The sequence below is a fragment of the Anopheles moucheti genome, chromosome 3, assembly GCF_943734755.1.
Source record: "Anopheles moucheti chromosome 3, idAnoMoucSN_F20_07, whole genome shotgun sequence".
In the NCBI taxonomy this organism is placed as follows: domain Eukaryota; kingdom Metazoa; phylum Arthropoda; class Insecta; order Diptera; family Culicidae; genus Anopheles; species Anopheles moucheti.
This window is the reverse complement of record NC_069141.1, coordinates 89,416,096-89,441,677: the sequence shown is the minus strand read 5'-3', so window position 1 is coordinate 89,441,677 and position 25,582 is coordinate 89,416,096. Positions and strand designations below refer to the sequence as shown.

Below are 25,582 nucleotides of genomic sequence, written 5' to 3'. Positions count from 1 at the left end.
CCACGTGGACTGTGACTTAGTGCGAGGTGGCGCTTGTTTATTGATTGGCAATTGGGATTAGAGGGGAAAACAGTGGCTCGGTTGTGGTTTCCTTCGTCTACTCTGTTGTGGCCGTACGTGCCTATAGACGATAGTCGCAGTAGTACGCATTGTCGCGTTTGTTGCGTTCTACTGTTTGGAAAATAATGAAAACACTTTGCAACGAAGGTGAGAAACACGCTGAAAGATGCTGGCTGGAAGCTTCCTTGCTGGGTCAACAACATTAATTGAATGTATTGTCAACAACTAGAGGAACTTCTGCTAAAAAACATTTTGAAATGAATAAATTGTAACTGCTGAAGCAGGCATTAAAGTAGTTGTAACTGTGCATGGCATAAACGTACGCGTTTTTTTACGAGAAGCTATCAGAACACCCAGAATGTATGCTTTTTTTAAGCTTTAATTTTTAATTATCACCAGTGGAGGATCAATCCCCTTGGAGGCCCAGGGCGGAATTATAGTTGGGGCCTCTAATTTTAAAAACGATGAAGGAGGGGGGGACTGTGAGAATGCAATGTTTAAACACTAACTTTCCCGTTGGTCGAGAAAAATTTCTTCGAAAACTACAGTTTCCGAATGTATAGTACTAGGAGAGCCGAGATTATAGAAGAGCGAATGTAGTACCAGTATGCAATGCAATAGTGATGGGCACATTTATTCCACACTGCAGGTGTCACCTCTTGAAAAACATGCTTAGGATTTTATCAAATTTTATTGAAACTCGTACACCAGCCAATGTAACAACCGTAGCAAATACGCTGAATGGAATACACCATAGAGCAGACAAAGTTCCCCCGACCTCGATTGGAAATGGACGAGCTTGGATTAGAGAGCTAAAATCTACCCTCAAACCACTACCAATCTAATATACGACGCAAACCTTTTGCTCTCATTGTCCCTCAGGGATAGTGTGATGGGCTCCGTACAAGAAGTATGAGCCGGGCCAAATCCCAACAGCAGCCGATCAAAATTGTATAAGTGGAACAGATTAATCGGATTATCAACCTGGTGGAAAATCCTCGAAAAATGCGCGGGCGTGGTACGATGGTTTCAAAACGGACGTGACGGGACAGCGAAAGCAGACGTACCTTGATGTAGCCCTACAACCTGTTGCTTTGCTTACAATACTTACAATGCCGAACCCGATGAAAGAAATGGCAATGGTCGGCAATTTAAAGCCGTTCGGATGATTAAGCGTATGGAAATAAGGCTTCAAAATGTCACAAGCTTCTTCTCCTTACGGAAGCTGTCAATGTGCCCATCGGCTTGTCTAACAACCCGGACGCCACTAAACCAATCCGCGAAGTGGAAGAAAGGATAGAAAGGGATTCCCTTAAAGCATAACCACACCTTTTGTACCGACGTATAAAGGTTAGCAGCCTGCGCCATTTTGCCAGTGTATTCCTTCTTTCAAAGTAACTTCAAACGACCGACAATTCAGCCGACATCAAATCATCGATGGAAGCTCACAAAAAGGCTACGATGTTTTACACAACAAAAACGAGACTCATCTTCAATTGAACCAGGGAACGCGTGGGTTGAGGCTGAAGGGAGAGAGTGTACCGGGAACGCAAACTTTTCCGACTGTTAAAGTGGAAACGCATCCTTCATTGCTATGGTCTGGGCTCTTTTGTTGATGTTGCGTACCTTTATTGCGTCCATTCCATTCCATTTACTCGAAATGCCTTCTCGAATTGTAGCGTACGTTCCGATTGGTTTGCGAATTTGAATCGTTGCATACTTTGCACGGGTCTGGAGAACTGCGCCAAAGTTCACATTTTTGAGAAGGAGTGATACAGTTCGGCCAACATAGAAACTTTCTTAGGAACAAAGTTCTCGTTAGCAGACCGAGTTATCGGAGTTGCTTGTACTAGTTCTATGGGTTTGTTAGTGTCCCTTAGACCGAGTCTAATGAGAACTTCTCGTAATTCGGAAGCAACACAATACTAGTTGTTAAGAGTTTCCCTTTCGAGGACTCCGATTTCGCTCAAGTGGTTGTGTTTTACCTTTTCGAGCACAGTCTATCGTCTGTCATATATATTCGTCACAGTTCTTATCGTTGTCTGGAGGTTCGTTTTACAATCAGCTATAAATAAATCGGTCCCATCCGTGTGATGCCAAAAAAAGAAATGTCCTCAAGCAGAGAAGTATCTGTTTCTTAGGGGGGGGGGGTTGAATACCTGATCTGTGCTGTCCTTCATTCCTCGCTCTCGCTGTTGACAACATCCACCAAATCTCCAACCGACAACCGACAACCGATGCGATGGGTTGTTGTTGGTGGTGAGTGTTGCAAAAGCTGGCTAACAATACACATTCAAACCCTCGTGGGAAGCTGTATCAGATTTGTGACATTCGCATGGTAAACGGAGTCCTGGGAAACCGCAGGAACCGAACACGTGCACTCATGCCTGAATTGAATGAACTGTGGGACTTCATTTGCACAACCATTGAGGGAAGCGTTGCCATGGGGTGGGTTAGACGGTGCTTCGTTTGGGTTGTTGTATCTTTCCCTTCCCAGGACTATTAACAGACTCATGTAAGCTTTCGCGAGTTTTTGAAGATTAGTAACTGCTAACGAACCCACACATTTTAAAGAATCTATACTAATGACCGTCTTTCCATCTTAGGACTCTCTTCTTTCTTTCCCTAGATAGCGCACCCGTGCGCTCACTTCGACACGATTGCGCTTCTCGACGCCATGCCGGGCACCTGCCACCGGCTGCGGATACCATCGATCATCTCCAACCGCTCCTCGAATGGCGCATCGTCCTCCACATCCTCGTCCTCGGCAGGTGTCTCCACCGGACCTTCGATTACCGATGACGATCTGTTCGGATGTGATGGAGTTTTGCCCTCATCTCCACCGGCCACGGTCAAGAAGGAACGTCACCGAGTAACGATGATGGGTGCGGCTCGCGTTGGCAAGTCATCCATCATCTCCCAGTTCCTGTACGAGAAGTATCTGTCGCGCTACAAGCAAACGATCGAGGAGATGCATCGCGGTGAGTACGAGCTGCCCGATGGTTCGACCTTGACACTGGACATTTTGGACACGTCCGGTTCCTACCAATTTCCGGCCATGCGTGCGCTTTCCATCAACAAGAGTGGAGCGTTTATACTGGTGTATGCCGTGGACGATGAGGAATCTTGGAACGAGGTGGAACGATTGCGTGAACAGGTTGGTGTTTGCTTTTCTCGTTGATAGAACACTTTTCTTACGTATTCTTAATAATTCACCAGATCATCGCCGTACGTGGCACCCGAGTACCGATCGTGATCGTCGGCAACAAGGCGGATGTTCTCGAAGAACAGCGGCAGATCCCGTTTAAGGTGGCACGTTCCCGGGCCCTGCTCGAGTGGGGTTGCGGATATGCCGAATGTTCGGCCAAGAACAACGAAGGCATCCTGACCGTCTTCAAGCAGCTGCTCCGACAGGCCAACATTGAGTACAACCTGAGCCCTGCCGTACGTCGTCGGCGAAAGTCGCTACCGAGCTACACCGGTGGCACTAACCCAGCACGGGCCAACACCGCAAGGTATTATCTCAAGAGGCATTCCTGCTCGGTACAGTAGAGCAGTACAGTCCTGGAGTAACTATTCTAAGTATAGACAGAGAAACACTACACAACGATTGCTACAGAGTTCCCCAGAGGGAGAATATTGCTGTACTCTAGATTATAAGTCAAATTGGCAAACCTGACAAAACCGATACGACGCAGTTTGGCGTGATACTCACAGCTCTGAGTGAGAACGCGAGGTAACGGAGTGTTGGCGGTGTTTGTAATGTTGAATCGGTTTCACCGTTAAATTTTGGGGCACGCTTTTCTTAACCAGTATTTGCCATTTACAACCGTAACCATACATTACAAGTATTGCATGGGCTTCAGTTTGACGAATTTACATGTTTGTGGCGCACGTCACCGATATTTGGATGGATAAATTGTTGTTTGTATTTGGAATTAACAAAAAAAACACCCACAGAAGACTAGTTTTTTTACGCATATACCTTGGCTATACATGTGGAAGGAGAGGAAAAATCCAAAACAAACAAACAAATGTATTTAAAAAAATAACACATCCCATTGCTACTGTGTATTTGATGTGAAAAACAGTCGTAAACAAATCAGATATTTAATCGTAAAAAAGAACAAACAAGTACAGCAGAACAGTGATGGAATGGAAATCAATTTTGACCAAGAAAATAAATACATTGCATTTGCGATACTCGAAAAAAGCCACTGTGGCTCCCCGTGAGTTCGGGTTGAAATTGGTACAGATTGTTGAATTTGTCACGTGTGACGGGAGTTTCCAGTCAGAGTGCGCTTAAAGCTTAAAGCTAACTAAGGGAATGGCATTGTTTTTTCTGTGTTTTGTTTATCATGCTGTGAGAAGGATATATAATAGGAGTGCTTTGCACGCTTTTAGGGCAGGTACGGCAGGGCAACGATGCGCACAACGGTAGAACTTCCCTATTGCGAACGAATGCTCTCGAGTGGTAATGTCTTTGAAGTATTTTGAACCCCGCGTATGATACTTTTATGCTGAAATATACAATAAAAAAAAACAAAACAACTAAAGTACGCTAGTCGTATTGGGATATACATACATTAAAATATTAAAGTCTTATACAACATGTAAGTGTGTTTTCCTTTTTTCCCGTTCGTATCCGAAACAAACAATCTCCGGTTTTTAAAAGAACTGATCGTACTACTGCTCCATCGTAACTGTCAAACAAAAATTTATTGATTAGAATCAAACATGTTCGGCACTGTCGCGCAAACAGAAGCAATGCCACGCAGGAAGGATATTTTAAAAGTTCACAACTACGCGAAAGAGAAAGGAGAATAAAACAATGCAATAGAAACTCACTAATTTCAGATCAAATTTATATCCCTGCCCGGCAGCACAATCGTTCGGTAACATGCAAGCAAATAACCATTTTTTTTCATCTCTTCCTCTCTGTTTGATATCTCACTCACACTTTCCCGCTTCTTAAACTATTTCACTCACTGTACAGCGAATTGTTTATTTGCGACCCTCACTCCCTACTCAAATGAAACGATTCGGAGTTGTGTTTGAAGTACAATGCTAATACTAAATTCGATTTATCCCGTCATGTTTATGCTACTATTGTTTTACTTTTTTTTCATCTGCTTCTTATATTCTAGCCTCTCCGTACTGTTCGTTGTGACTGTTTGCTTTCCTTTGCTCTTCCAACTGCTTCAATCTCTTCGGCTTTTTTGTTGTATTGTACACGAAAAAAATGGGGAACACATTTTATCCGTGTCACTGCCTAAAGTCTTCGGAACACTGGTTGGCACTGTGTTGGGCTGACTTTTGCGCACGTCTCCTCAATGGCTGTCTGGGGAAACGTGCATCTCGACAGCAACGAACCAACCCCGTGTTCCGGATCGGGCAAATCAGCTCGGAAAAGTCGTTGGTGTTTTCTGCTGTTTTGTTTTCTTGTTTGGTATGTTTAACTAACATTTTGCTATTCGTTGGCGAAATTTGGATTCTACATGTTAACAGCTATCCAGCAGAAAGCAGAATTGCAGTTGGCGATGTCTTGTACAACAATTATTATTAGTAGCGTTAAAAGTGTGTTCCATTCAACAGGTGTGCAGTAATATAATTGTGTATTGCAACAGGTGTACGTATCCCTTTTCTTTTCGTTTCTAAGACATCTGTCTAAGCTCTTTCTAAACGCAGTTACCGAAGGAGGTGCCCAAGAAGTCATCCCAACTGTCGATTTAAATAGCATTGAAGCACTTCCGTAGCAAGCGCCACAAACAAAAGCACAACCATCTGCATCCGAGGTGAGCTTTATGGCTGTGTGAAAGCTCCCCTCGAATGAAAGCTTTCCGGACGGTGTAGCTAACGATGGAGAGTCAGTTTTTGTCTGAGCCGTTGCTTCTTTTCTGATCGTGATTTCTGCTACACTAAGCGATACATTGTGGCTTGGCAAGAATAATATCTGGTTCTCTAGGTCGTATTATGGCCTCCCTGTTCTTCGACTAACGTCAGGACTTAATATCCTTCGTGTTCGTTCATATATGTTCTATCATTCACGTAACTTGTTATAAAGACGGTTATACAGTTTGCATTTTAATCTATTCAACAACAATGCGCTATCTGCTTTCAGCGTTCTGGCTGTCATAGGTTAGGAAGAACTAACCTGGTTGGATTACTCTATTGCAGATTAAACCATTATACAATGCGCACTACTGGAGCAAAGAGCTTCTTTTTACAGGAACGTAACAACGGAGAAGGGAACGTTTGGCAGATTAGTTTATACACTTTACGAAGCAGATATACACATGATTTCGAAGCTAGTTATTATCAGTAATTCTACCGGCTAACGGATGGTGACTTCGAGTAACGTCTCTTTACAGTTTACCTTCGGAGGCGCTTGTGACCCCCCATGATGGTGGTCGCCTTGCTCGTTGCCAGCTGCAAATTGTCCCGCATTTCAACGTGTGATTTAGAGTTGCTTCTTATGTACAAGAGATCAGCAATCTAGGTGCGGGTTTGTAAGTCGTCTTACTACCCACCAGCTATATACGCGTACGCGTCTCGATTACTATCGTACCTCATATTATCCTATACAGCATTAGATGTTTTTCACTCAGCATTGGAGAGAAAGTGGGATGTTGCGCTAAGGTATATCTAGATATGATCAACGTAACTGGAGCTACCTTCGTGTTTGGTTTCGAACCTAAGTGGGCTAACCAATACTAGCCGAAGCATCTTATAAGTATACATTCGTACTATCCTAGAGAAAATCTATCAGCGAGCACTACTGTCTGCCCGAGGCAGATAACAATTATCAACTAGAGCAGGATTTGGAAGGGCAAATGGGTGCGACGACAAAACGGAAAATTGTAGCCCACACATTGGAGTGAAGAAAAAAAAAATACGGTAACAGAGAAATGAATACGAGGTAGGAGCGCAACCAGCGTCTCACACAAAATATATATCGAAACGCGGCCCGTAGAATCGCGTACGTACTCAAACCTCTTCACCTTCATCCGAGTGCGTCAAGCGAACCTGTGCCGGTTCGATCGTCACTCCATTGACGGCCATTTGCTGATCGCGCCAGGGTGTAGTTAGTATCTTCATGCGCTAAAATTCAAAAGAACAATATCACCTTTGGCTGTAAAGCTGGACCACATAAGGAATGGAAGGAATCGTACCTGCCGGAAGCTTCCCGGAGTTACAATAAGCTTGTAGCTCGCCATCAACGGGATCATGATCATCGAGGAACCCGCTATACACCATCCGAGCACGTTCGCCCACGATGGATACACGTAATCCTCGTAACTGAGCGGTTCGTGCCCTATCAGTCCGTAAATGATAATGAACAGCAGGAATAGCGGTGCTACAAACTTCCAGCAAACACGCCAATAGATACCAGGAGCAAAGCCAATCATGTCCTTAATGTCGTTGCAGAACCGTTCCGTACCTAAAGACAATCGTTGGTCGTGATCAGGTTAACAGATTCATTGAAGACATTTTATTCGCTAGAGTCTTACCATAAATCCAGGATACGGCAATGGCCTCAAAAAACACTGCTATCAGTATAGAATAGCCAGCCGCGTAACGATCGAGCAGCTGGAAGAAGTAGAATCCACCCTGCGTACAACTCGCCAGACCGACGACAAAGTACAGCGAGAATAGAATCGCCACAAAGATCTCTCGGTTGCGTCCTATCTTGGGAAACTCGTCACTCAACGCCGTGATGATCGCCTCTGATCCTCCGAACTAAACGACCGTATGGAAACCGAATTGTGAGAGAGATCTTTCCATCTTATCTCGTCAGTGATATTTACCGAGCTGTCCAGTCCGAGGGTTAGCAACATCATGAAGAAAATCAGAGCCCAAAAGATACTACCAGGCATGGTAGCGATCGCTGCCGGATACACCACAAACACCAAACCTGGTCCCTCGGTAGCCACATCTTTGATGCTCTGTCCGCTGGCGTGTGCCATGTAGCCAAGCACGGAAAAGATTACGAATCCCGCAACAAAACTGGTAGCGGAGTTGATCAAGCTGGTGAGAAGAGCATCTCTAGAAAGGAGGAAAAAGCACTGCGTGAACCAACCAGTCTCAAGGGGGCGCTAAATGGCAGAATGGACTCACTTGTATACATTGTTGTGGTACTTGTTGTAGGAAGCATACGCGAGCAGCACTCCAAAACCGGGTCCCAAGGAGAAGAACACCTGTGTCGCAGCATCGACCCACACCTCCGCATTGTAGATGACGTCAAAGTTGGGCCGCAGATAGTAGAGAATACCCTCGGCCGAACCAGGCAGTGTGATTCCTCGGACGAGAAGAATCAGTAGCACGGCGTACGGGAACAGTGCCGTGAACCAAACTACTTTCCCGGATGTACTGATGCCCTTCCAGAGCGAAAAGTAGCAGATGAGATAAACGGCCAGCAGACAGAGCGCCATATCCCACTTGATGGCCCCGAGATCGTGTATGCCCTCGCTCTTGTCCAGCTCTAAGATATAGCGACTGATGTACACAACAAATTAGTATGCATGAGATCACTTGCGACCGTGCTTATACTCACTTAAAATACTCCGAGGCAGCCGATGCAAACTTCGTATCGTTAACGGTGGTAGTGACTGTGGCCGTAACGTTTGTCGCTAGAACTCCGGTTCGATTCACCACCGTGGAACTGTTGGTGAACCCGAACGGTTTGCACTCGGCCGTGTTCCAGGAGTTGGAGCAGTGCGTCCACGGAAGACTGTCGGTGAAGGAGGCGAAGAAGAATCGCAACGACCACGCGATGATCACGTTGTAATAGAAGTCGACATAGAACGCAATCAGTACGACCGCGTAACCGATGCCCTTGAACAGTGGCACCAACCGACCCCAGCAGGTGATAGCACCCTTCCGGTTGAACTGTCCCAACGCCAGCTCCATGTAGAACAGTGGAATTCCGCCAACCAGCAGCATAATCCCGTACGGTACCAGGAATGCACCTGAAGAAGAAAGGGAAGCGAACACAATAATAACATGAAGCTGCTTGAACAATGAATTCCCTGAGGAATGTTGAGATTGCCGTTGCCTGTTGCCCGCCGTGGGAACTCCCATTACGTTTTTCAGTGGCAATATCGTCGGAAAAGCTTCCCGCGGCAAGTGATGCTATGACGATGGCCATAATAGCATTATTATTTCCTTTCTTTTTATTGACTTAATCCGGTGAAGGATTCGTACGAGCAGCGATTCGTCTATCCCAGTTACTATCTTTGCCCGGGTGCTAGGTACAATATTGCCCAGCTCGTCCGCACACGAAGGAAGCGCAGAATGTCGGGAGTTAATAACAGGGACTTAATGTCATCTAGCTTCCCTTCCCCTTTTTACTGAGCATGAAAAAGCCGACCATCTTAGGGGCGGTTCTTGATGGTCAACGGAATGGGGGCAATTTATAAAGGGATGAAGGCCGTTGAAAATGCCGTAACCTAGGCTAACCTGTCAACTGAGAGGTTGGAGATTATCGTTCCTTGCCGTCTGGGTCGGGTGGGCGTAAGTGTTGCCTTCCATTTTGGAGGCTCGTTTCGGAGCGACACTAAAGAGTCTTTTCTCGCAGTTTGCCATTGTAACGTCAACCAGCAAACGATTTCCCGAATAGTGCCAGCTTATAAAAAAAAATGTTGCATTCCACGTCGTTTGTGGTTAAAAGAATAAGCGTGTCCATATTGCATTGGCGTAAACGTTAGCAAGATATCGTAGATAAAGTTTTAATCAGAACAGAAAGTGTCCCTTCGTAACTGGAACGAAATACGTAACGCAGCTTGAATTCGCTGGAATACATTCACACCACTTATCGATGACTTCACTGCGGTCGATCTACTTCTATTGGGGGGCACCGTAAAGATAATCCACAATCGGTAGATCTTTAAAGCAGTTCCCGCCGCGAAAGAGTCATATAAATCCATCTTTCCCGGTGATGGCCACCCTCGGCGCAGTTTGATCCGATGCGGTTTTATCTTTATAGTCAATTTGCCAAACGTTTGGTTGTGTGATTTTCTCTCAGTCCCTTCATTTATGTCATTCCAAGCATTTCCTGTACTTAGCGCATCTTATGTAATGGCCAGTATCGATTGGTACAGATACATGTTGCCAACTTCTTGGACGAGGACGAGAACAGTTTAAAGTGCACTTACGGGGAGGACTTGCAGGTGTTGGAAGTCGTGCAAGTGGAAATGCAGCAGCTCCGTTGTTTGTCAAGGTCGATCGAGAATCGCTTGTCGGTAGATACACCACGCGCATCCCCACATCATACAATATCTGATGCCAGCTCCGCGGGTTAAATTACATCCGTGATAGGCGTTTGTCACCGATAAGCCCATATTAGGGGCTGGGGTCGCTGATTATCTGGTCAGTATTTAAGCGGTGACCATTAAGGATGACACTCCAGTAATCGCTAGTGCTTTGAAGGCTAGCGATTTTCGGGCAAATCCTCTCAAACAGAATGAGTGCCAAAGGTAAGTTGAACCGGATAGGAGAAATCTCTTCCTGTGTGTGCTAGACAGTGATGATATACTGTGATTTTCCCTCTTGCAGTTCTGTGGACAGTTGCCGTGCTCCTCTTGGTCACCGTATCGGTAGCCAACGGACAACAAGCGAGTTGTGAAAATGTGGATAATTTTGGTTTAACTCGCAATCCGTTCTACTGCTACCGCTTCTACCAGTGCATCGATGGTAATCCGTATCCCTTGCGCTGTCCCGATGATCAATGGTTCGACGAGGAGCGTCAGGTGTGTGATGATCCCGTTAACGTATCCTGCGAGTTGGAGGACCGTCCTCCAACCGTAACGCCAACCCCAGGCATTTGCAATGGCATTGCGGACAACCAGTTTGTGCTTCACCCACTGTTCTGTAACGAGTACTACCTCTGCGTCGGTGAAATTGGCTTCCCGGTCATGTGTCCCGTGGGGCTGTGGTTCGATCAGACGCGTCAGATTTGCGGAGATCCAGCCGACATTAGTTGTCCGCATGGACGGCCAGGAGCGGCTCGTTGTCGAGATGAGCCCGACTTTGCGCTGGTACGCAGCGAGTATGCCTGCTACCGGTACTACCAGTGTGTGAACGGGTTCCCCTACCCGATGGTATGTCCCGATGGGCTGTGGTTTGACGCCGAACGCGACGTCTGTGATGAGCCGGACAATGTGGAGTGTGAACTGAGCGCAGGTACTCCAGCTCCACCAACACCTGGTATTTGTAACGAGACGCCCAACAATGTGCTGCGTCCAAATCCAACTGCCTGCAATAAGTACTACGTGTGTGTCGGTGAAATAGGCTGGTCCAAGTACTGTCCGCTGAACATGTGGTTCGATGAGGCCCGACAGACCTGCACCACTCCCGGATTGACCAACTGCACGCTTGGTCCGGATATACCACCGCCCCGTCCGGAAAACCCTTGTGACGATGTACCCAACCTTGCCTTCATTCCGGACGATTTCTTCTGCTACGAGTACCACCAGTGTCGTAATGGATATCCGTTCCCGCTCATTTGTCCCGCCGACCAGTGGTTCGATGTAAATCTGCAGCGATGTGCCGACTATCGTACGGTGGAGTGCGAAGTTGAGGATGGACCACCACCGACCATTAGACCAACGCCCGGCATCTGTAACGACATCATAGGGGAGCGGTTGATACTGCATCCGCGCTTCTGTAACCAGTACTACATCTGCTCGGACCAAATCGGCATCCCGGTAATCTGCCCCAGCGGACTATGGTTCGACGAGGATACGCAATCGTGTCGTTCGCCGCTTCAGGTTGACTGTCCACACGGTGCGACCCCGCCGCCCGAAGATCCCTACATGATGTGCAACGGAGTGGAGGGCTTCGGATTGGTGCGCCATCCGAACTTCTGCTATCGTTACTATCAATGCATCGACGGTGTGCCGTATCCGATGATTTGCGAAGGTGACCTGATATTCGACCGGGAGCGTCAGATTTGCGACGAACAGCAGTATGTGCAGTGTGAGGTTACGCCACCACCGGTAGTGAGACCTCCACCCACTGCTGGCATCTGTAACAATGCACTGAATGGACGGCTGGAAGGGAACCCACAGTACTGCAACCAGTACTACATCTGTATCAACGAGATCGGCTGGCGCTTGGTGTGTCCGCCCGGACTTTGGTTCGATGTCGAACGGCAGACCTGCTCGGAAGCGGGAGCAGTCGAATGTGGATTGGCGCCGGAACGTCCTCCGACCACACCGAACCCATACGCACCCTGCATTGGCATCCCGAATAACGCGTACGTTCGCGACGAGTACTTCTGCTATCGCTACTTCAAGTGCGTCAATGGATCGCCCTTCCCCATGATCTGCCCCGGCGAACAGTGGTTCGACGACCGTCGCCAACAGTGCCGTCCTCAGGAGGAGGTGGAGTGCATCATCGTAGATCCTCCGACACGTCCACCACCAACTGCCGGCATCTGTAACGGTGTGTCCAACTCGATCCAGGTCCCGAACCCGTTCAGCTGCAATCAGTTCTACATCTGCGTGGATCAGATCGGGTTCCCGCAGGTTTGCCCCACAGCCATGTGGTTCGATGAGGACGCCCAGACGTGTCTGCCCGTAGCGGAAGCGTCGTGTGATCTAGGACCCCCAACCACGACCACGGTTGCGCCTCATCCATGGGGACAGTGTGAAGTGGTGCCGAACTTTAGCTTCGTGCGCAACGAGTACTACTGCTATCGTTACTTCCAGTGCATCGATGGACGTCCCTACCCATTGATCTGCCCGGGAGAGCAGTGGTTCAATGAAGAGACGCAACGTTGTGATGATCAGGCAAATGTTCGCTGTATCGTCAATCCCTCACCGCCAACAGTTCCAGCAACGCCCGGCATCTGCAATGACGTTCCGAACGGCGAAATGGTACTGAATCCGCGCGCCTGCAACCAGTACTACATCTGTGTGGATCAGATCGGATATCCGTTGCTCTGTCCGGAGGGTCTTTGGTTCGACGCACAGCACCAGCGTTGTGCTCCGGTTACGCAGGTCTACTGTCCACTGGTACCGTCCGTCACCACACCGGACCCGTTCGAGCTTTGCGATGACGTTGAGGAGGGTGGATTGTTGAGGAATGAGTTCTACTGCTACCGGTACTTCCAGTGCAAGGAATCGATACCATACCCGATGATCTGCCGCGCTGGACTGTGGTTCGACCAGGAACGCCAGGTTTGCGATGCACCCAGCAATGTTCCGTGCTTCCTGCGCCCCGGACAACCAGGGCCACCGGTGGCTACGCCAGATATTTGTGTAGGCGTAGCAAATGGACTGTTCACCCGCAACTGGAACTTCTGCAACCAATACTATTTGTGCGTGAACCAGGTCGGATACTCACAGATCTGTCCCGATGGACTGTGGTACGATGAAGACCGTCAGATTTGTGATCTGCCTGAAAACGTTCAGTGCCCACTTTCGCCGACCACGATCGCTCCCTCTCCGTGGGATCGTTGCGTGGGTGTTGAAGATTTGTCATTCGTGCCGGATGATGACTTCTGCTATCGCTACTACCAGTGCTTCAACGGCATTCCCTACCCGATGATCTGTCCCAACGATCAGTGGTTCGACTACCGGCGACAGGTGTGTGACTTCGTCCAAAACGTTGAGTGCGAAATTCATGATGTACTGCCGCCTCCACTGCCAACTGACGGTATCTGTACCGGACAAAGCAACTCGGTGCAGGTGCTCCATCCGGTGTTCTGCAACCGATTCTACATCTGCATCGATCAGGTAGGATTCCCACAGATTTGTCCCGCCGGTCTGTGGTTCGACGAGTCACGGCAAACCTGTGCCAGTCCGACCGAAGTTGACTGCCCGAACGGACTCACTACGACTCCCTCCCCGATTGAAGGCATCTGCGTTGATGTCCCAGCCGGTACGTACGTTCCGAACCCACTCGACTGTAGCCGCTACTACGTCTGTGTCAACTTGTATCCGTACTCACTGGAATGTCCCGGTGGAACCTGGTTCGATCGCAACCTGTTACGCTGTGTGCCGGTCGATGAGGCGGAATGTGCCGACACGGTCACCACCGTGCCAACGCCGGGCGTTTGTTACGACGTAGAGAATGGTGTGCGAGTACCCAGCCCGGTTAGCTGTTCGCTCTTCTACACCTGCCTGAATGAGGTCGGTTCGCCTTCGTTCTGTCCTCCCGGGCTGTGGTTCAACGAGGAGTTGCAAGACTGCGATGATCCGGCGAATGTAGACTGCACGCTAGAACCGTCGACTACTCCACCACCTACTGGAGGCATCTGCGATGGACAGCCGGACGGTCGGTATGTTGCCAGCCCTTACTCGTGCACGCAATTCTACGTGTGCGTCAACCAAAGTGGGTATCCTGCCGTCTGCCAGCCAGGACTGTGGTTTAGCGAGGCCGCCCAAGAATGCGTAGATCCTTCCGAGTCGGAATGCTCTGTGCCTTAAGGGGATGGGATGGAATTTGTTGGACCATTTGCCTCATGCTATCCTTCTTGCCATATTACGAAACGGTCAGAAAATGTAACTGCTTGCTAGAAACAATAGTAATTCCTTAACGAACGAAATAAAACTCCCGTGTGTGTTCAAACATGTAATGCGTATTGCATAAGCAACGGCGTTTACGTTGGTACGGTGCACAACTCCTTGAATAACAACTGGCGGAATATTGCTCACAGCACGTGGAAAAATATTAAATACGATTATAATTGTCCATTGTCAATGCTCTACAGCCACAAGCCGAATACTTTAAAGCAGGTCAACAATAACCCTCCATTTTAATGCTAATACTATCGATGGAACACTTTCCACTCCATTAGTTGTCGTAGCGTAGCGAAAGACTAGGTCCTAATGCATTTCTCCATCTTTGCGTACGTCAAGTGGTTCTACCGAAACTGGGCGGAAGCATTATTTGTAAGCGCTTTCATCCTCATCGACATTGTGTCCGTTCATTCCACAGCGCAACGTTTCAGGTCCATTTGCTCCATCGCCACCGCGAGTGTCAAGCAGGGTGTGAAAAACACGGCATCATAATTCTACCCATTGCGAAGGAAAAGCTGACAACAAATACATACGCACACTTGCACACTTTTCCAGTTCACCGTGGGTCTTCATCCTTTGCCGTATTCTTCCCTGTTGAACGATGGTCGGAAAAAAGGAACAAAAGTCAACCTGTTGAACGGTTGAAAATGGCAACCCGTAGAAAAAACGGTAGAAAATGGGAAATAGGGTCATTTTCTTTTTTCCACTTCGCACACGCTCAAGAATTGCTCTCAGCCAATGTGTCGATGTTGTCAGCCCAACCGATAAAGGAGCGTACAAGATAAGAAAGCACACTGACATATTTTATTGTGAAATCGGTGCGGCAGGATTTTTAAGATTTCCTTCAACCGGCGACTAGCGACCACCCAAATATCGGAAGGCATGCAACAAGTTGTTGAGAGTCGTCCTCCCCGAGGCAGCCAGTGGAGAAGAAGTGGCAAAAGGACGGTTATGAAGGATGCGACTTGTTGAAAGCTGTAATAATTCATCACAGCCAGCACTGGTGGTGGTGCAGGAGTGCCACTGCCACATCGGAACGTAATCTTCGTGCTCAATCGTGTGGCTCTTCTATCGCTCATCATCAACAATTGGTGCCATTCCGTAATCCTCCTTGTCGTGCGGGATGTCGTTCAAGGCTACTAGAAGCGAACCGTTCGAAGGCGTTCTTCCAGCTTCCATTCTACGCTTGCGGATGCACGGTTGAGTGACTAAGGTTGAATAAAGACATCGACGCCATTAGCGTGAAACTTTGGTTCGTGGCCGCTTCCTGATATGCCCTCTGACTTGTTTTCCCGGGCCGGTTCAAAGACGCCCCGGTTAGAAAAGGCGGAAAAGTGGAAATTTCCGTTCCATGTCTCTGACAGAGAACGAGTGAGCGAGTGTGAGAGAGCGAACGCTCAAGAAATAGGCTCGTCCGGTAAAAGCAGCTTGCGAGCTGGAACAACTCGGTTCCAGCTAGGACTGCTTGCCAAGCCTCCGGAAAGGCAAAGAAAACGGACCCAAAGTCCAAGTTCTAGTTTTTTCACTTCAGTTCCCACTGTCATCAGTGGCAGGCTTCCGGCTTGAAGCAGGAGTAGACGAGTTGGAAGATTAGAATTGTGGCGTAAATCTATGCTGTCACATACATTTCCACCGCTTCCTGTCCCTCAAACCACGCACCACCCATGCGTTTAGGTGTTTGTGTATGTGAGTGGTATATCCTGACGGCGAAACTGGAACTCCCAACCACACAACCGAAGCCATCGGACTGAGACTTACTAACCGACTGCAAGATGGCATTTGTTACGGTTCAGTTACGCGTTTGAACTGCCGTTCTTTTATTTTTGTTCTGGTTCTCTGTTCCACTCACACGCCGCGAAAGTGCGTTAGCTTGTACCCCGTTTGATACGGATCGGAGGGGGAGCCCAATCCCTTCGTTATGATTTATGTCCTCCAACTGGTGGTGGTTTGCTCGCCATCGCATTCCGTTTCTTTAGCGTTTGTTTCAAGCAGTAACACTTTTGGTCTGCCAGTAAAACTGACCCCAACATGGGCCTTGTGTTCTTGTCCACGCGTGTGTGTGTGTGTGCGAGTTGGAGGGTTCGCTGGTGGTGCGAGCAACAGTGATGCGCCTCAACAAGAACAGGTTTCTGTAGTTCATGATTCCGAGTATGACCATTGGATAGAATTCGACGCACAGAATTCGGATTAAGCACATCACGAAAGATTCGATGTTGATTAGGGAGAAACGTTAGAACCGTGGATCCAGCAGAATACGGACGGAGCCTATGAAAATTTTGAGATCTTAAGGGATCGGAGAGATAAAAGAATACTGTTCTCCTGAAGTATGCAGCATCTTCATTTAGAGCATTTCTTTATACTCATGAAAATTTGAAGCAGAAACCAATTAATCTGTTCCTCACGAATACCAAACCGTTATGAACATTATTGTGGAGGAAAAACAATTTTTTTGAACATTATTTCCCAAGGATTTTTTCATATAACTTGATAAATTTTCAAAATCATTAAGATATTAAGTAAATTGAGCTCTCCTAAAATGTAACAACAATTCTGAAAACGTTCTCGCAAAATGAGTTGTCTCTCCTTCTAACACAGCTCGAATATAAGTCTCTGATATGCTGTTGGATGTCATTTATATATTGTGTTACTCCTTTGGAGTCTGATAAATTGCCGTATTCAATAAAAAAAAAACTTTCCCAATCGCCAGAAAACATATTCCAAAGCAGAAATGTTCCCTTGTTCAGCTTTTCCTGTTCATTCTACCAACCGACCGACAAAAATGGGCGATGTTTCAATATCAATTTTCCTTCTCGTGCTGTAACCAAATTAGATTTTACCGTCGATAATTAGCTATTATACGACGACGATATAACAATTTTCCAATCGCTTCCGTTCTGTTCCCTCGCAGCAATACGACTAGCACGCGGTGCTTTACCAACAGCGACTCTGGGTGCAATGTGGAGCCGTTTTTACCACCATTACTTACCACCACCGTTCTTGTAGCAGAGGTACGGGAAACGCCACACATTGGCCAGATCGACGGCGAACCCGATGACCGACAGCAGGAAGTCGACCTTCCCGCTCCAGGTTTCACGTTGCTCGCCATCGTCCGGTTCGCCGGCACCATTCCGCGGCAACAGTCCTGGCCGACCCTTCGCCTTGATCTGGCCGATGGTGGTCATCGCCAGGGCGGTTCCCTCGCTGTCACCGCCGGCACCGTTTTCTGCTCCACCGTTCAGCTCCTTCAGCGCGTCCCCGTCGATGGAATCTGTGTGAGAAATGGGTGCGGCAAGAACAAAAAACAAAAAAAGTTTAAGATACTGCGATAAATTTATTGTAACTCAATTACTGCGATCGTTCCAGTACAACAATACGGGGGATGCAACGGAAAGTATTGATTGCCTTGCGAGGAAATTGTCCCCCGAAAGCAAGTACCATTTGGCACATTTCCTTCTGACCTACTCACTAGGCTGGGACGTTTCGATGACAGATCGGTTGGTACTTGAGGGATCATGGCGCAAATACCTCAAACTGTACGACATTTACAACCCACACCCAGTACTCCCTGGCCCAACCAGGCACATCATCAAGAGAGTATTCAAAATTTCAAGTAGCTGCTAATAATAGCACACCACCGATTGGACACTAGGACGACCTAGGTACGGTTCGTCAGCGTGTGCTGTGTGTGTCACCGGAGTCCAAGCTCCGTTAGAGACTCGGTCCAAACGGTCCTCCAAAATTGACAAAGTGTTTGTTAATGTTTTTGATGTTTTATACTACTTTAGGACTGGGCGTCGATGACGCTACGGAAGGTAGAGCAGAGCCCGAACATCCAGAGCACCGGGACACCCATCAGTGATGTTCTTCATGCTCCTCCGAGCCAACCGATAGGACCTATTATTACTCCGAGACATTAAAGTACCATTTTCCCACACGCAGACTATCGGTAACCAACTCATCCCACCGCCGAGCATCTTTGCATTCGGCTGATGCGTTCGATGCGAACCGGTGCTTTCCATGCGAGCTGAAATTGATTTTTCACCCTGATGACGCCGATTTTCCGCCCCACACACAAACACAGCCCTGGGAATGGGTAGGAAAATTTGATTTGTTATGACGTATCGTACATAATACACCCCCCGGTGATAGTCGATCTCTCTTGATTTCTCGACGTCACGAAGAATGGGTAGGACATACACGTACACGCAGAGGAACTCTGGAGGGAAAAAAAGGCGACACTGAAACTGAATTGGCGGCCACGAATGTAAATGTCACTTTACAGTGAACCGAAAATAAAAGTCAACCACATCACACTGGATGTAATACACTTGTGTTGTTGAGTAGAATGGAAATCTTCACCATTGATGCCTTCGAGAACACCGAGAACTGGGTGAGGGAAGTGGAAAATGTTAAGTACTCCTAATTCGATTTCATCCCCGCCCCTTCAGCCTTTTTCTCCTTTCACCCACCTCTTTTTGCCTCCTTCGTGTCGTCTTGCAAATCTATTTACCAATCAGCTTCGGTTGGAGTCCCGGGAAATTGAGCGACAAGGATGCGGCATCCTTTTACCTGTCACTTTCTATGGCGCTACACGATGGACGCCCTTCTCGGTTGTTTCTCCGTTGCCGGATTTCATTTGCGATTCACTCATTCTGCGTTGGCATAACTTAAGGCTTTGAAGATGTTGTAAGATGATGCTGCTTCGTCTACCTTTTAGCGTTTCCGGGTTCTGCGTTCCCCTGCCCTGCACTAGGAGCAGGGATGAGTCGCAGCGGATGAAAGAATTCGGTCGAGATGGAAGCGACAAACCGGACTAGATAACGTTTTGTTGGGACGGTTACAGTATTGTATTCGCCTGGGAAAACATCACCGAACCGAGTCCAATTTTGATGTCCTAAGCCGTTGCTATGGAGTCTTTTAGTCTTAGTCTGTATTTTGACGATGGCGAGCGATGATAAAAACATGAGATTTACTTTACGATTTGCCCGATATTCTCGATTGCGTGATGTGACGGATGCATCCGTTTATCGTTCATTTCAAAGAATAGCTTCATTTAAAACCAAAGACTAGCGTTACGAGGAAGCAAAACGCATGATTGACATGCTTCTCGGGGTTCTTCCCGAGAGCTTGTCCATATCTAGAACTGTTACATCACGCAAGGCACGCGTTACACAAGTGACTGATATAATCGTGTGGTTAAAAGCATTCTAGCTCCATAATCTACCACCAAACCGCAAATCGGCTTTCCAAAGGTTCACATTTCAACACTTTCTGATGGAAAATTAATCCCTGCCCGAGAATTTTACACATTAAATCTACAAAAAGGCACATGTATAAAGATACTATTATCATAATTACCTTTCTTCTGCTTTTTACGACCCATTGTAGACGAACTGAACCAATGTTATCACTCTAAAACACCACGTGGGACTACTGTACTACACTTTGGATGAAATGTTCCACATCACAAAGTAAACAAACTAGAGATATCATTGAACCATGTTATTTACTGCAAACTGTTACAGCTGGTCTGCAAGGGCAATGCCACGCTAAGCAACGCTCATTATTGTTACAGAAAAACGATTTTAAAAGCAAACAAATTGGTAAATTTCATGTAAAGCCGCGCTAAGCAAGTGTTTCCCCTTCTCAAATCCGATGAGAAGCGTCTGTCGACGGCTCTTAACGGCTCTTGGACGACTAGCGACCGCCGTCACCAACGGAAATTCAATTAAAACCAAATGAATGAAAAAAAAAACGTACAACTATCACACATAATCTGTCTTGAAACAGAGCCTGAGGGGCTGAGTATGGCACTTAATCGACACACTTGATTTGCGATGGTTTATTTAACGATAGTGCAGTGGCCAACGGTAAGACACACACCCGAACCGTGTTTAGGCTTCGAGTTCCACTCGGTGGGGAAGGAACGTAACTGCCATGACCTAGCAGCAAACTGTCAGCCCGACAGACACTCGGCTAGATGGATAATTAGACTTGATCATTTTGGATTATGTGTGTGTTTTTTTTGTCTTGTTTCGTGTGGATAATCTTCAGACGAAACGATTTCACCATTTAAGAATGTCCCAGATTTGGCCATACCCGACTGTGTATGCTAGAGTTTTCTGTGTGTTTTTTATTGGCAAGAGTACGAGAATTTGCAACATTATTCCAGCAATTAGTACGGACCGCTGATTGAATCTGACACTTTAATTATATCTCTGCACTAATTCCACTCCAACAACGTACTATTACTATTCTAATTTTTATCCATTGCAACAAGGTGCTTTTAGGTATCCGAACCGAAGTTCGATCATACTTTTACTGATCTTAGCTGGTTGCTGGATACAATGCACACGACGTTTTTCACCACTTTACCGCTTGGAATTCGATCGACGACTGAGCGGAAACTCCCCTACGGAGTGCAGAACGATAGCGATTTTGGTATGGACATGCTACCGATATATTATTGTTTTTCGTACCATCTGTCACCTCGTATGTATCGGTATGTGTGTCCTTTTTTCCACGAAATAGTTGTTTCGTGAATTCCTGTCCTTTTGTTCTAGTTGTTACCGATTCTCTAGTTTAGGGTTACCTACAAACAAGGACTTCATTGTTCTCGTCTTGACCTGATAACTTCCCAACTAACATCTTGTTAGTACAACCTAATCTACCTAGGTGGCGCGTTTCGTGTCCTAGCTAAGCAGGGCGCTCTGGTCGCCACGTGGTTAATATTTGTTTGATATTCTAATGCATGCATGAAATGTGTTTATTCATCTTAATTAAACATATTTCACTACCTTCTCTTGACTTAAATTTTTGCAATTATTTCATAACCAAGGTTTTCGTTTCAAAGCTAACCATTACAATTCTGCACTGATCATTACCATCGCCGACAGATTAACGGCAACTGAGCCCCGCGGTTTCGATCAAATGCTTTCGAGACCTCTCATTGGACAGTCATTTAACCTTCAAGCACCGAACATGTGCAGCCAAGTAGAACACATAATTTGTGCACGTTTACGCGTCTCACCGGATAGAAAACGGGCCTCAAAGTTCCGACGGCTTTTGGCGGGTACTTTCATTGTTATATCACTTCCGGTTAGCCTCGGATGGTGCAACTTGTTTTGTGACGAATTGAAAACGGAACCATATGATTCGCGACAATGGCATTGAGAGTGATTAATAGAACTCTGCAACTAGTACAAGTTGCGATCGTTTAGCCCCTTCCAGCACCTGACGATTGACTCCGCATTCTAACTTCTTCACCGACTGATGGCTAATGACGCCACCCCTACAAATATTTCTCGATGAAACATGATCTTCAATTGCGATATTAACCTTCATCACACCCTTGCAAAGATGCTGGACGGCTTAGGTGAGATGATTCAGGCAAATGCAAATCTCAAGCAGTTGGAGGATTCGGTAAAACAAACCTGTTTTTCGTATATCTAGAAATCATGCCACTTCGCTCGGACTAATGCTGCGGACATTGAGCGCGTAGGTGCATGGAGAAGCTTTCAGTCGAATTCTAGCAGAGCTTGTTTTCGCTTTCTGTTTAAGGTTACACCAATAACATTCCTGCGAACCAGAACGTCGCGGACGCAAGGGAAACGGTGAATAAAGCCGGTTTGTGTGTAGTCATACATACAGCTGATCTTTCGTTATTTTTTTTTTTTTGTTGCCTTCAGATATGTAAAACTGAAAGTCTGTTTGTCTATTTGTTCGGAAAATAAACCAATGACCAATGACCAATGACCAATGAAACTCCAAATTTAACCTTTCGCGCACAGAAAAGTCCTTCAAATGTTCTGAGGGCCTAAAGTAAATAATGTTTTGCGTGCTTGCGTATTGTGTGAAATATGACAAGTATTCGACCACTATTTCCCGTTCTCTGTTATTCTTGCCGTATGTTTCGTATGCCTTTTTTTTGGTTCATCAAAGTAAACTTTTATGTAAACCTGTTGATTAATTAATTAAACATTTCCATCACATTGTATTTGTTCCAAACATTCCTCACGCGCACGTGGAACACGTATTTAATTTTAAATTGCACTGGCTGTGACCACTCTCCAGTAGTAAGCATCTAGTTTTCTTTAAATGGATGCAGCATGCCTAATGGGTTTATTTTATTACTTCGCTCCATTTGCAGCCTACAGGTACGTTATGATGGATAGTTTAAAACTTAACTATGCACTGCACGATTTCACGCAATCACAACACACAAACTGTGGTCAATGATTATGGTGCAAGCTCCTTTTTGGGCAGTGTTGAAATCGTGTAGTTTCTAATGTTTTGCTACACTTTTCACACTAATCACTACACTTCAACTAATCACACAGAAAATTTCACATTGCCACGGTGAAGGATGGAAGGAAGAGGATTTAAATGATTACAACACAATGTTTAACAACGAAAAGACACCTTTTCACGCGGACAGAAGTTCGAACTCAATCCGCTCCGGTCTAAGCGAGCAGTTGCGTGAGACTGGCAAGTAGAAACGAGACTCACCGGGCTGGTGTGTTTCAGTTTCTCCGGCTCCAATCGAAGTTCGTGGATGGCGATTACGGCGAGATGAAGGAATCGTGGCTAGAGATCCATGATTCGGGTACGTTTGGACGCAATGAACAACGTTTGTTTCGCCGTGTGGTTGCATACGTTCTACAGGGTGTTGTTTATTAAAATTGTATAAATTAATGAGTTTTTCCAGTATATCACCATCAGGAAATTTATCACCGTCGTATATTCTGCAAGAGATTATGTATTGACATTTTATTGAAACATTTTCATCTCTTGGTATTACGTTACGATTCTTTCTTCCCCAGTCGAGCATCATTAGCATGGAAGCGTAACGACTTCAGAACACCATCTTGCAATGACAGCTGAATATAGTTTTTTTTTTGTTCAAATACTTGCGTGCATAAGTATTCGGGCCAAAAAGAGCATTATTCTAAGCAAGCAGGCAAGTAAGGCCAGTTTTAATGCAAAAACTAACTAATCGGATCATAATGCCCGTCGGTTTATAAGGTCGCGATTACCAACAAAACTTTACCACTTCATCCTTTCATGTGTGTTTGAGAAAAGTTTTAAATTTTACTGAAAAAAACGGTAAGGCTCTACAGCTTACATCGCATCATCTTAAGGATATGAGTTACAAACTAAATTACCACAGAAAGTTTATACTTTACTGGGTATGGTGTCATAAAAAAGAAGTTTTTTTTTGGTTGCAAGGGATCAAAAACCACTACTAGAACACAATACAATTATGTTTATGAGATCTACAAAGCAATTTAAGTAAAAAATGCTACAACTACAGAAAATCTATAAACCCGTCGGAACAGCCGCAAACTTATTGAATTTTCCAAATTTCCTTCACCACAGCCACAATGGGACAACAAAAGCTAGGGAATGCTCATGCCGTTACCACTAGCATGCTTTGAAAAACTACACATCCTTCCAAACTTCCCGTCGGATTCATTCCATCCAGCCACACCAATTCGTTCCAGCGTCGCTAGATTAGTAACGAAAACAATCATAACCACAGATTTATAGCTCATTTCCTTCTTGCTGCTGCCAGAACTTTGGCAGTCCCTTTTCCGGGACGTTGGTTGCATTCCTCTCGACATATTGCAAAGGCCCGCTCACAGGCGCTCACAGAAATCATCAAAAACCGCATCATATTGCCAGCTTGTTAAAGCGTTGCTCAGCAAAATGGTTTATTTACTGCAGCCCTTACGGTTGGCCGAAGCCCCGCGTATCGACTCGGACCATACCGATTTCGCTAATCGTTTGCAAACTGATTCGGTGCTTGTGGTTTTGGCCACCAGGAAGTTAATGGGTACTGTGCCAATCTATACGCAACAGGTACCAACGGGTGATCCGGAGGATGCAGTGGGAAAGCGGAAATTAGCTCAAGTGTTTTGCGGGTGGAAGTTGGCAGGTAATTGAAATATTTCCCACTATTAGTGCACTTATTAGTTCCGACGGCACAAAACAACAACTCTAGCTGGTCGAGAGTTGCAATCGCGACGGTAACGAACCGTGAGGAACGAACCACTTAGAACCAGAAATCGGAACCAGAACGTTGGAGGGTGTACTACTCGTTCAGGGATGAAACTACAGCGCCCTCTTGTGGGTAATGGTACGAAAGTGGTGTTTCGCTTAACGCTTACATGCACAGTTCTGTACTAACCTGACGACTTGTCCGTGCTCTTCACTGGCGTTTCCAGCAGTCTCAGCTTCTCCCGTGGATCATCTAGCTCGAACATCCAACTTGGTTTCCGCACTGGCGCACCGTCTCTCTAACAGATATCGAAACCCTTCTACACCCCGCTCACACACAATCTGTTCCCTGCCGGACAGCCCACTAGACTTCCGATCTTCACCAGGATGTCCCTTCGCCTTCAGTCCCTTCCTCCAAGGAGAGATCGGTTCAGATCTCAACAACCATCACCATCAGCCGTGAAACAGTGTAACATGTTTGAAGGTGTGCATATCATTAAATGCTAGTACTCTTCCAACAATATCCCTGCAAACTCATCCACTGCAACATGCGTAACGTGCAGTCATTTTGCCGCTTAACATGCTGAAAAGCCACGTGTCTTACCTTGCCGGAGGTAATTTTGTACTATAACGCTTCCCGCTTCAGCTTTATTTTCACAACCACTCCAACCACCAGCTCCGGTTCAGGGCACTATACTTTGTTTCTTTTAAGGATCAATTGCACCCAACCGGACTGCTCACTGTCACAAGCCGCAACAAAAGCCACAAGCAAGCAAGCAAACCAACCGTCCAAAACCGTCCTAGCACCGACAGCTTCCGGCTTCCGGGTTGCTCCGACCTGCTTGCCACACGGGACGAAACAACTAGCGACTCGCTGGCTGGCTGGCTTGCCCTTTTATAGCGGTCCTGCCCCCCAGAAAAGGACCGACGATGGCGGCGCGAAACCGATCCTGCGCTACAGAATCGCGGGAAATTCGGACGGGAACAAGGCTCATGAA

At 46.5% G+C, this 25,582-nt stretch overlaps 2 protein-coding genes across 2 annotated transcripts; one reads left to right on the top strand and one right to left on the bottom strand.

The window, feature by feature from the left end:
- The first annotated feature begins 2,737 nt into the window (after window positions 1-2,737).
- Window positions 2,738-3,653, top strand: LOC128304631 (ras-related protein Rap-2b-like). Its single transcript, XM_053041838.1, has 2 exons — window positions 2,738-3,217; window positions 3,280-3,653. Exons 1-2 carry the CDS (start codon window positions 2,738-2,740, stop codon window positions 3,610-3,612), a joined length of 813 nt encoding a protein of 270 aa, XP_052897798.1. The 3' UTR covers window positions 3,613-3,653.
- A 777-nt stretch (window positions 3,654-4,430) lies between these two features.
- LOC128305380 (sodium-dependent dopamine transporter) lies at window positions 4,431-24,850 on the bottom strand. Its single transcript, XM_053042784.1, has 9 exons — window positions 24,775-24,850; window positions 17,572-17,853; window positions 8,615-9,029; window positions 8,179-8,556; window positions 7,869-8,106; window positions 7,572-7,800; window positions 7,233-7,501; window positions 7,048-7,161; window positions 4,431-4,580 (listed from the first exon to the last, which is right to left on the bottom strand). Exons 1-8 carry the CDS (start codon window positions 24,848-24,850, stop codon window positions 7,048-7,050), a joined length of 2,001 nt encoding a protein of 666 aa, XP_052898744.1. The 3' UTR covers window positions 4,431-4,580.
- Between the last annotated feature and the right edge of the window lie 732 nt (window positions 24,851-25,582).

Coding starts and splice junctions, on each gene's coding strand:
- LOC128304631 (XM_053041838.1), top strand. CDS start 2,738: ATGCCGGGCACCTGCCACCGGCTGCGGATACCATCGATCATCTCCAAC. Junction 3,218..3,279: donor TGGAACGATTGCGTGAACAG/GTTGGTGTTTGC, acceptor ATAATTCACCAG/ATCATCGCCGTACGTGGCAC.
- LOC128305380 (XM_053042784.1), bottom strand. CDS start 24,850: ATGTTCGAGCTAGATGATCCACGGGAGAAGCTGAGACTGCTGGAAACG. Junction 8,557..8,614: donor GCTGCCTCGGAGTATTTTAA/GTGAGTATAAGC, acceptor TGTGTACATCAG/TCGCTATATCTTAGAGCTGG. Junction 7,801..7,868: donor CCCTCGGACTGGACAGCTCG/GTAAATATCACT, acceptor ACGGTCGTTTAG/TTCGGAGGATCAGAGGCGAT.